The sequence below is a fragment of the Rhinoraja longicauda genome, chromosome 11, assembly GCF_053455715.1.
Source record: "Rhinoraja longicauda isolate Sanriku21f chromosome 11, sRhiLon1.1, whole genome shotgun sequence".
In the NCBI taxonomy this organism is placed as follows: Eukaryota; Metazoa; Chordata; class Chondrichthyes; order Rajiformes; family Arhynchobatidae; genus Rhinoraja; species Rhinoraja longicauda.
The window spans coordinates 47257577-47269731 of NC_135963.1; the positions used below are offsets into that span (position 1 = coordinate 47257577).

General features: G+C 41.4%; 1 protein-coding gene across 1 annotated transcript in view; it reads left to right on the forward strand.

Moving 5' to 3' along the window:
- The window catches only part of nmnat2 (nicotinamide nucleotide adenylyltransferase 2), a 218971-nt gene extending 210567 nt beyond the window's left edge, over window positions 1-8404 (forward strand). Inside the window, exons 8-11 of the mRNA XM_078407588.1 lie at window positions 94-170; window positions 1007-1108; window positions 1935-2002; window positions 3102-8404. Coding sequence (XP_078263714.1) covers window positions 94-170; window positions 1007-1108; window positions 1935-2002; window positions 3102-3204 — 350 coding nt within the window. The 3' untranslated portion in view covers window positions 3205-8404. The remainder of the gene's footprint in view (window positions 1-93; window positions 171-1006; window positions 1109-1934; window positions 2003-3101) is intronic.
- Window positions 8405-12155: the final 3751 nt, after the last annotated feature.

The window sequence follows — 12155 nt, forward strand, 5'->3', positions numbered from 1 at the left end:
TGATGATTGTGAATTCAACGTAAACCCCCTGTGTTTGGAATAACATATTCCCCAGTGTAAAATACTATCTTGATTCCTCTTCCAACTATGTAGAGCTCCGGATCTTGTTGCTGTGTGGGAGTGACTTGCTGGAATCCTTCTGTATCCCAGGCCTGTGGAATGAGGAAGATGTAAGTATCCTTCCCTGCAATATCATTGTTATGTTTGCAGGGTTCAGGAGAAATAATGGTTGAACTTACCATAGAGAGGGTATTTTGACTTTGTGCTTCATGTTAAAAGAGTGTTTAGAAATGAAAGTGTAAATATTGTACTTGAAATTCCTGCCTGCAACAAAAGTCTGGCTTTCACTTATCACCATTCCTGATAGACTAGACAAGATGGGGGAACATCTAAGGCATAGCCCACCTTGTGCTACTTTCCCGAAGCTGCTTTTAACACAATTATCAAGCTTATTCAAAGCTGTACAATATGCTTCTCTAGTTTGCCTTTTATCCACGTATACTGTATATACAAGATAAAAATGGGAATTATAACCTGTGAATTATTTTGGCCATCTGCTTCATTCAGTTCCTCATGCATCCAGCTCTTAGTACAGGTCACATCCGCAGTTAGAGCAGTTTGCGTAGCATATATTTACCCTGCGGGAATTCACAAACAACCAACAAAAAATATTCAGTTGCGGAATAACAAAATAAAAAAGAATACATGTCCATCCATTTAATTTATCTGACTATGTAACAACTGTTTTTCTCCAACTTACGCGTGTGCATTTGATGTGTTATGGAAAATGACAATATAACAGCTTTTCTATGAATGCGTTGTCCGCCACCCCATTCCCCCCCCCCCCCATCCCCCCCCCCCCCCATCCCCCCCCCACTCCCCGTGGCTACAATCTGTCTGCATCAACTTTGGCTGGTATTTTGAAATCTTTAAAAATCCATTACCATTCTCTGCAGTAATCTAGATAATTGTGATTTTAATTGTACCTTGAAATTTCTCTCCTCAGGTGGAAGTGATAGTGGGTGATTTTGGAATAGTGGTTGTCCCACGTGACAATGTAGACACGGACAGGATCCTCAATCATTCCTCGATGCTTCGCAAATACAAGGTGAGCCCTTGCCATTTTATTCAGCGAGATTTTATCCTGAAATAATTTTCCTGGTTATTTGATAGATATAAACCAATTTTACAGTGAAGTGCAAGGGCATGGTTTGTAGCATGAGAAATTATTTCGATAAGAAATATTTGAACAACAAAATAATAATTGGTGGTTGCAATGAACTCGAACCGAGTAAAAACAGGTAATAACTCCTTTCACTTTAATTAATATTCAATGCATGTACAACAATTTCACTTGTTACAACAGTACGGAATAGAAAGAAGTGCTTCTGCACCTTTACCAATCTGTTCTTCTTATTTCTTATTTCTTCTTATCTGTTCTTATTTCATTTGTTTGTTTGTGCAAAGGATAGAATATTTAAGATGATTGCATAGCCATGAATGTACCCAAAACACTTGTGTGCTATTAATACTCCTAAAGTCATAATGCACACATCATATACTGCTAACCAATGCCAAAGAATCTTAAACATTTAATACATTGACATCTGCACCACGATACCCCAAAACAATTAACATTTGTGTAACGGAATAGAAATGAACCAAACCTGTCCATGAACTGTTGCCAGCAGTCAAATGTGTCTGATGCATGATATTAAATCAGATAGGGCATAATATCGCAGACTCATCCTCATCACTCCGAGATGAGATCGTGTTAATTCTGAATTCACAACAAACTTTGTTCTGCAGCATTGACATTGGTAGTAATAAACTCAAGATTATGAAAAGACGCAGTGGATTGTAGATTTATTTGCATCTAATTTGTATCTGTTGTATCTGGTAAAATGCATTTCATCTTTTCTGCTCTTAAACAGGATAACATTCTTGCTGTAAAGGATGATACTAACCACCCCATGTCTGTTGTGAGTTCTACCAAGAGCAGGTAGGAATCTTCTTCTTACAGCTGGATAGATGCTGACCTATTTCATGTGTGTTCAGTGAATGTCATGGCTATTTCAAATCACCCACACGTTTTGTGTGAGGATGCTTCGTATTGGTGAAAGTTGACATTTGATTGATGAGGTAGAAAGCATACTGTACCATAGAAAGCATACTGTCAGGTTGCATCACAGCTTGGTTAGGGAACAGCTTTGCCCAAGACCACAAGAAATTACAGAGAGTTGTAAATGTAGTCTGGTTCATCACACAGACCAGACTTTCCACCATCGACTTCATCTACACTGTCTCGGAAAAGTAGCCAACTTAATCAAAGACTTGTCCCACCCTGTTCTTTCCTTTTTTCCTTGCTCCTGTCCGGCAACATTTACGGAAGCTTGAAGACGTGCAAAGGCAGACTCAGTAACAACTTCCCCTCTGTTATCAAGCTTCCGAATGATCCATTAGCTCGAGTACTGTCCTGTTCACCTCCGCCCCATTGTGGACATTGGAACTGATGCGCTACAATTCTAAGACTACATTCTGTACTCTGCATCTTCCTCTTTGCTCTATCTATTGTACTTGAGTTTGACTTGATTGTATTTATGTACCGTATATCTAATCTATTTGGATAGCAGGCAAAACAAAGCTTTTCACTGTATCTCAGTATACGTGACAATAATAAACCTAAACCGAATCAGCAAATTGGATTAGTTTTGAGTTTTATGTATAAAGAGGTGAAATTTTTCATATGTCTTGGAGAAAGTTGAGAGGATCATGTAAATCCATCAGCATGTCACAGTATCAATAATAATTTTGAACCTTAAGATAGTGTAGACGTACGTACAAGTCAATCATCTGTTCTTCTTGCTGGATGAAAATCTCAATCTTGAAATGGAAAACTTGGCAATTAAATGTGATGGTGTAAACTCCATTTACAACTCTCTGCCATTTCTGAAGGTGACTTCATCTCAAACCTTCTCTCTCTTGCTCTCAATTATACCAGAAAACAAAGTAACTGTAAAGTTAGTGGACATATTTAGACAAGCAAATGAATTTATCACTCAACTGCATTATGACTAAACATTTTTATTTGTATTTGACAGACTTGCTTTGCAACATGGTGATGGCCATGTGGTGGAATATTTGAATCAGCCAGTTATTGATTACGTCTTGCAGAATCAGCTTTACATCAAGACATCTGGATAAAGTTATCCAGTGAAGACCAGAAAGCACAGCTTGCAGTTTCCCTCTCAATAAAACTGTCCCACTGCTCCTCTGCTTACCTATCCAGAGCTTCTCGTGTCTGCCATTCCCACTGTACAAAAAGAGTTGAAGCTCTACTGACAGAATGCACTGTGTGAACTGCACATACAACTTCTTTCTGTCCACTTGTGTCTTTTCCTTTGTGCTCCACTATTTCAATTTTTTGTGCTGATCTTCCTATTGTTCCAGATTACCAAAATCAATAACTATTTCTACTTTTTTCTTTAGCGGTAGACTTACGTACGTTTCTTTGTGACAAATTCCTAATCTCTTTGTGCTGCTTGCAATTTTAACACAACTTGGTTGTACGCCTTCTGGATTTGTGATCCAGGACTCGCAGTTAGTAGCATGTCTAGTTCAAAGAACTGCTTCAATGCCTCTGTGTTTGATCAATTGTTTTCCATAGGAACAAAATAAGTACTTGGACAATATTACAGGTATTCTTGATGTCATAATATGCAAATGTTATAAAAATATTCATGAATGTTTTGGTGGAATTGGAGTAAAATAAATTGGCATTAATAATATTTTCCGTCTGGAATATGAACATAGGAATTAGCCTCCTTCCTCTGAATTACATTTTGGTTGCTATGGAAAAAAGAAAAAAAGTACAACTTTCCTTGCTATTTAATAACAAAGCTTTTTTTTTGTCCATGCTTCATCAGCCTGTTTTATATAAACTCTGCAGAGTAATAATGGTAAAACTCCAAATTAGTATGTTTAAGATCACACTGTCTTAGGACTATATTTCATTTATATGCAGCAGTAGGAAGGAAGCACAGAAAAATAATTCGTCTGGATGAATCAGGAATTGCATATTGTGCATTTCTATGTAACTTGTGTTCAACGAAATGGATCCAATTTTTGCAAGTGGTTTAGCTACTATAATGTTGAAACCACAAAGCATTTGAGAAAGTTTGAAAAAAGGATGGCAGTCATACAAATAATCCTCCCGTACAAACCATGCAATATTTTCAGCCTTGGTAGCTAAATGTTGAGGCAAAGAAGTTTGTATGCTATTTTGTAGAAGGTTACAAGTTCATAAGTTCACAAGTTATAGGAGTAGAATTGGGCCATTCGGCCCATCTAGTCTACTCCGCCATTCAATCATGGCTGATCTCTGCCTCCTAATCCCATTTTCCTGCCTTCTCCCCATAAGCTTTGACACCCATTCTAATCAAGAATTTGTCATATTTCGCTTGGGTAGTTTACACCCCAATGGTATGAACATTGACTTCTCTAACTTCAGATAGTCCCTGGTTTCCCTCTCTATTCCCTCCCCCTTCCCAGTTCTCCACCAGTCTTCCTGTCTCCGACTACATCCTATCTTTGTCCCGCCCCTCCCCTGACATCAGTCTGAAGAAGGGTTTTGAACCGAAATGTCACCCGTTCCTTCTCTCCAGAGATGCTGCCTGACCCGTTGACTTACTCCATCATTTTGTATCTACCTAAGAATTTGTCTATCTCTGCCTTAAAAATATCCACTGGTTTAGCCTCCACAGCTCTCTGTGGCAATGAGTTCCACAGATTAACTACCCTCTGACTAAAGAAGTTCCTCCTCATCTCCTTTCTAAAAGAGCGCCCTTTCATTCTAAGGCTATGACCTCTGGTCCTAGACTCTCCCATCAGTGGAAACATCCTTTCCACATCCACTCTATCTCTGCCTTTCATTATTCTGTAAGTTTCAATGCGGTCCCCTCTCAACCTTCTAAACTCCAGCGAGTACAGGCCCAGTGCTGCAAAAGCTCATCATATGCTAACCCACTCATTCCTGGAATCATTCTTGTAAACCTCCTCTGGACCCTCTCCAGAGCCAGCACATCCTTCCTCAGATATGGGGACCAAATTTGAGTTACGAAATGAGTGAGTTGGGATTAGCCTCCTGCTGTTTTCATTTTGGGGTTCACTGGACTGCCGAAGCAATTCAAACATGCAATAAGATCTCAGTTATATTGAAACTTGACATCTACTTGACTCCCTGGATCCAAATTTCTCAAATATAATGCTTTTTTAACCAGTAATCCTCTTTATTTTGTCAAATGTCTTTGTAAATCGAGATTTATTTTATCAATCTTTTTGTCCAATTCTGCTGTGGAGATTTTCATGTTCACTTGTAACCTCAGATCTTTACACTTTCCAGGATATTGAAAGAAACTTACTTCAGATTCAGATTGATATTGTAGGGTACTTTTAATTCTATTTATTCCAGGGTTTTCTTGATTTCACATCACTGTGAACCTTTTGAGTTCCAGTTCAACTTTAATCTTGTCTACATTAGGCCCAACGTGAAAGAATGATGGTCAGTTTTGAAGGCTAGTTGCGAAGAAGTTGTGAATCTTGTGAAAGGAATATTGAACAAAACTAACGAAAGTGTGAAAAAGGTAGCACAGGAATGTAAAGGGGACAACAGTGCACACAGATTTCTGAAGCCAGCTTTCACAGGTTAAATGGGATAAAATCCAATTCAAGACTTAGTCCTCGTCTTCCTTCAGAGAGTAAAACTAAACAGCTCCAAGTCACTACAACAAAATAGTGGAAAATCATATGAATGGCATGATTCTCTCCAAAATGACCATCTTAGTGACAGCTGATTATTAGTTCTTGTTTCATTCTGTTATTTTACTGCACAAATATCTTGAACTGACTCTCTCTCCATCCCCTCCCCCCCCCCCCCCCCCAGTTCTCCCACCAGTCTTGCTGTCTCCAACTACATTCTATCTCTGTCCCGCCCACTCCCCTGACATCAGACTGAAGAAGGGTCTGGATGGTGAGGTACAGGTACAATGAAAATCTTGCTTGCAGCAGCAGCATCACAGACACATAGACTCAGACAACAGAGAACCTTTGCTTTAACAGTTGCTTTTTTGATTCTTGCCGCTATTGTATTAAACACACCTGGTCGTTTAGAATCAGTCTTCATCACTAAATGCCCTGCCCAGTTAGTCTTCCCCAAAAAGACTTGCTATCAAAAATGTTGTGTATTTATGTATTCTGTTAATAATTGTGCATAGCTGTCAGATGTATCCTTTAATGTACAGTGTGTGACTTATCTCTGTTCACTGTTGTCTAGTGTCAGACACCACTGGTAGTTTAACCTTTAATGTTGCACGATTGTCTTTCTAATGCACAGATTCTAGGCAAATATGATGAAAGGGTTCTATAACACTTCCCTGATGTTTTCATTTTACTGTCTTCAAGCATAATACTGAAATGATGTGTGCTCAATTTAAGAGCTGTAAATGATCTAAATGCATGCTTCAAGATTTTCCAGTTGGGTGTCATTTTTTTTACAAAAGAAACTTCATGGAACAAAATATTCTGCATGCTGGCATAATGCCGGCTGAGTTCCGTGTCATGAGTCCCACATCTTTTATGAAACAGATCCTAATTTCCCAATTTGAAATTCATCACTTCCAGCAATGTCAATGTAATGGCACTTTTACAAAACACATACTTTTATCAAAATATTGTTTTTCCTGACCTACAATACAGTCTTTGTTCACAAATCAGGTACAAGTAAGAAGTAAATAGCTTCATGTCTGGCAGTTCCTTCCCCACCGATTGATTGTGTTTCTGTTTCTAACTTGCATGGCTTTTACAGAAAAAACAGACTCCACGTTTATAACTTTTTTTATACGCCTGTGATAATAATCTAGAAGTTTAAATTCTTTTGAATAAATGTTCCTGAATGATTAGCAGTACAGGGCAGGAAAATGTAACCCGTTCATATACAAGGCACAATGGAATTTGTTGAAAAGATAAACATAAAAACCAATAAGATGCTGCTACCTCCTGGACTGGGATAATTTAGCTCCCATAGCACTCAGCCAGTGATGTTCTGAGAAATGAATTTAAGAATTTCCACAAACTAAAAAATCGATTTTTTGAAATGTGCTGGTGACACATGTGTAATCAATCCCCCATCTGCACCCAACCCTCCCCTGCTTTGGTGGTCATTCAGTGGTCACTGCGTACTTTTGTATTCGTTACTTTTTTGTTTAAAGATACAGTATAAATGACTCTAATTTAGTAGACAATATCTTTTAATTGTGCTTTTATTTGTAGCATCCCCCACGATGTATTGAACTGTTTGTAGGTGTGAATCAATGTGGATATAGGTTACATCCAGTGTAGTATTCAATCATTGTTACGTTTCTGAACATTACCCTTTCCCTGTCGCTCCAAACTTTCAAAGGAGTTTTAGAGGACTGTATAGATTAGCTGGGAGCTAACTGTTTCCTCTGCATCTGGTTCCGGGTGTGACAAATGCATGCGTAATTATAATCACGTGTATCTATTTTTATGCAGAGCTCATTCAAGAGAAAAGGGCAGAAAGCTTACGGACTATTGACTGTTTATCGTTAAATGATTCAGACCATTTGGAAAGGATGCTTCCTCATCAAAATTGAGCTCACTTGGCGAGGCAGTGTCTTGGGTACCTTTTTGAACCAGGATGGGTTGAATTACCACTATATAACTTTTTTGTTCTATGCTCCGTCATCATTGCAAACTTCCTTTTGTGCCGCCACATGACATTATTATTGGATCTCACCTATTTACCACTTTGCTGCAGAAATTTCACTGCTGCCTCGGTCATAATTATGAAGGCTAATCCTTTGACCCCCTGTTTAAATCATGAGCAGTCAGGCAAAAGTGATCTGGTAATTGCCACAATTGAGATAGTCGGGGCAGGGTTCTTTAACCAAACAAGCCACAGATAAGTGAGGGTGGCATTTATTCTACATGATTAAGAGTACTGTGAACGGAGCAGGTGAACTGTAATGAATTAAAACAATTGTTGCTTAGTGTTTTGTTTATCTTTCTTTTCCGAAATGGAGCCCACCCAATCTCACGCGGTTCGCAGCTTACCATATGTTTCAGTCTGATCACAGATCAGGTCAACTGCACATTGTTGTCTCGATGTCCTGGTGAGAGAATATGCATTAACCACTCAGTGACCCCCTTAGTAACTTCACATATCTTAAAATCTGGTTAATTTGAGAACATTTCCTATTTCTGTGCATTATCTTTTTAATTATTGATTCTTGAGATGATTCGATGAAGAACTTAATAGTCAGAAATCAAATATTCTGTTTTGTGTATCATAAACTTTCAAATTATTTCTTAAATTGCTAATAAAATTCCTTGCTGAAAAAATGGGTTATCGGTCATTGTAAAATATTGTTCTTTTGTGCATTGACTGAAAAATATTTGAAGCAAAATAGCTAGATTCGTTATTAATCTATTCTTGCCTATAATAGATGAAGTCTTGCATCGAGAATAATGGGTCAAAGGTTCAATCACATGCAAAACATGGGCTAAAACGGTTTGATGAGGGGAGTGAATCTATGGGATTTTGGTCTAACGCCAATGGGAAAGAATTGTTCTGATGCAGGTATATATTTTTTGAAGACACCAGGAACTGCAGATACCATTTACAAAAAAACCCACAAAGTACTGGAGAATCACAGCAGGTCTGGCAGCATTCCTGGAGGACATGGATAGGCGGTATTTTGGGTTGGCACCCTTCAGACTGATTGTCGTAAGATGGAGAAAGCTGGAAAGGAGGCAGGGGCGAGGTAAAGCTTGGCAGGCAGGTGGGTGCAAGAGAAAGGGGTTTGATTTGCAAATGGGTGGACAAAGACTAGAGATGAAAAGTAAATAAAAGACTGAGATAAGGAGAGAAGAGGAGTGAAATGTAAAGCCAGAGGGTGAGATATAGAGTAGGCGCAAGGGGATGGAGAGAAGGGGAAAGAGGCTGGGATGATGGGAGAATAGATACGTATCAGGGTGGGGATATGAAAGAGAGGAGGGGGGGGAGAGGGTGCGGGCAGTTACCATTGAGTTGTAAGCTACCCATGTGGAATATAAGGTGCTGCTCCTGCAGTTTGCTTGTGGACTCACTGGCAATGGAGGAGGACCTAGAGCTGTCCGGTTTCCCTCTACTAACACTCTGCCTGGCGGGACGTGTGCTCACCCTCAACAACTTCTTTGAACTCATTTCACTTTCTTCAAGTTTAAAGTGTAGCAATGGCATTCACTTTTAGTTTAGTTTAGTTTAGTCTCGTTTATGAGCACAGTGAAAAGCTTTTGTTGCCAGCTAACCAGTCAGCGGAAAGACAATACATGATTACAATTAAGCCGTCCACAGTGTACAGAAAAATGATGAAGGGAATAATGTTTAGTGCAAGATAAAGACCAGTAAAGTCCAATTAAAGAGAGTCTGAGGGTCTCCAATGAGGTAGATAGCAGCTCAGGACTGCTCTCTAGTTGTTGATAGGATGATTCAATTGCCTGATAACAGTTGGGAAGAAACTGTCTCTGAATCTGGAGATGTGCGTTTTCACATTTCTATATCACTTGGTCCTCAGCTATGCCTGCCTTTTTGTTTTAGATTTTTTTTAGATTTAGAGATACAGCGCAGAAACAGCCCCTTCAGCCCACCGAGTCCGCGACGCCCAGCGATCCCCGCACATTAACACTATCCTACACACGCTAGGGACAATTTTTTACATTTTACCCAGTCAATTAACCTACATACCTGTACGTCTTTGGAATGTGGGAGGAAACCGAAGATCTCGGAGAAAACCCACGCAGGTCACGGGGAGAACGTACAAACTCCGTACAGACGGCGCCCGTAGTCAGGATCGAACCTGAGTCTCCGGCGCTGCATTCGCTGTAAGGCAGCAACTCTACCGCTAGTAAGAGTTAACTTAAGAGTTAACTCTACTCTAACTCAACTCAACTCTAACTCTACTGTTGTACACCAAACAAACCTTGTTCCAAATGTACACGAGCACCATGCCCCAACTCCTCGCTACGCGGACGACTGCATGGGGCTTGCCTGCAGCACCTGTGCAGAACTCATTGATTCCATTAACTTTACCATTGACTTCCACCCTGCCCTCAAATTGATTTGGACTATCTCTGACACATTTCTCCCTTTTCTCAATCCCTATGCCCCCATCACAGGAAAGAAACTATAGACTGGCATCTACTATAAACCCACTGACTCCCACAGTTCCCTGAAAAGATCAGGTATCTACAGTCTTAATCCAGTTGATTTGGTCTTGCCTTTGTACATTTGTGGGGTTGGACAGGCTAGATGCAGGAAGATTGTTCCCGATGTTGGGGAAGTCCAGAACAAGGGGTCACAGTTTAAGGATAAGGGGGAAGTCTTTTAGGACCGAGATGAGAAAGTTTTTTTTCACACAGAGAGTGGTGAATCTGTGGAATTCTCTGCCACAGAAGGTAGTTGAGGCCAGTTCATTGGCTATATTTAAGAGGGAGTTAGATGTGGCCCTTGTGGCTAAAGGGATCAGGGGGTATGGAGAGAAGGCAGGGTCGGGATACTGAGTTGGATGTTCAGCCATGATCATGAAGGGCCGAATGGCCTACTCCTGCACCTATTTTCTATGTTTCTATGACTCACCTGAGAAATGTTGGATCCCTCACCCATGTCTCCTCTCTGTCCTGTTGTTCTCCTTGCTCCTCCTTCCTGCAGATGGAACAAGGATAGAGTTCCCCTGGTCCTTACTTTTCACCCCACTAGTCTCCACATCTAACACACAATTATCTGTGTTCAACGTGATCCTACCACCAGTCACATCTTTTCATTCCCACCCCTTTCCATGGAGACTATTCACTCCACAATTTATTGGTTCATTCATCCCTTCACACCCAAACCGTCCCAGCTCCAGATACTTTCTCCTGTATCGGGAGATATAACAGCTGTCCTTACCATCCTCTCCCACATACACCCAGAGACTCCAGCAGCTCTTCCAGGTGAGACAAGGATTCATATGCATGTCCTCTAACTTCACTTACTGCATTCAGTGCTCCGGATGTGGCCTCCTTTACAGCGATACCAAGTGTAGATTAGGTGACCATTTCATGGAACACTTGCATGGCCTGCTGGATACCCAGGTTGCCCATTATTTTAGCTCCTCTTGCCATTCCCATACCGACCTTTGTATCCTGGGCCATTTTCCTTGCCAGAGTGCAGCCACACGTCTACTACTCGGATAGGTTACAACCCAACAGAATGATCAATGAGTCCTTCACTTTTTTGGTAAAACTAGACGGGCATGGACCCGTTGGGTGCAACCCTCTCCTGCGGGCCCGGCAACCCCCATTGGGTGCAACCCTCTCCTGCGGGCCCGGCAACCCCCATTGGGTGCAACCCTCTCCTGCGGGCCCGGCAACCCCCATTGGGTGCAACCCTCTCCTGCGGGCCCGGCAACCCCCATTGGGTGCAACGCTTTCCTGCGGGCCCGGCAACCGTCCCCCAATTGACAACCCATGGACCCGTTGCTGGCCGGGGAGTCTCCCCCGGGGCCGTGGGCGGGCGAGGGGGGAGAGGAAAGGGGAGAGGGAGCCACTCACCCCGGCCCTAGATGGCCAGAGCGAGCAGTGGACCTGTTGAGCCGTGGAGTTCGCTCTCCTGCAGCGGCAGCTGGAAGGCGACTGCCATCTTCTTTGACCCTCTGCCACCGAGAGGAAGGTCAGGCACGGGGCACGCCGAGACGGGCGCCAGTCCTCCCGGCGGGGGGGGGGGGGGGGTAGTGCATTTATTAAAGTTTATTAAGTTAATTGCTTTTAAAATGTAACAAAACTTGATCAATCGAAACCGCAGGGGAACGGTGAGTAGGGTGTGCCTAAAATTGTTGTGCCATCGTGTACCGTTTTGGCTGTATTTCAGGAACAAACTGAATATACAAGATGAGAGTTTTAGTAATATATAGATAGATGCCCCCCCCCCAGCCCCTTTCCAGAGATGCTGTCTGACTTGCAAAGTTACTCCCAAACATTTTATTATCAATGTTTTGAGATATGTATCCAAGTAAAGTCCACTATTGAACATAATGACTTGACTTCTTGAAGCAGCTGTCCAT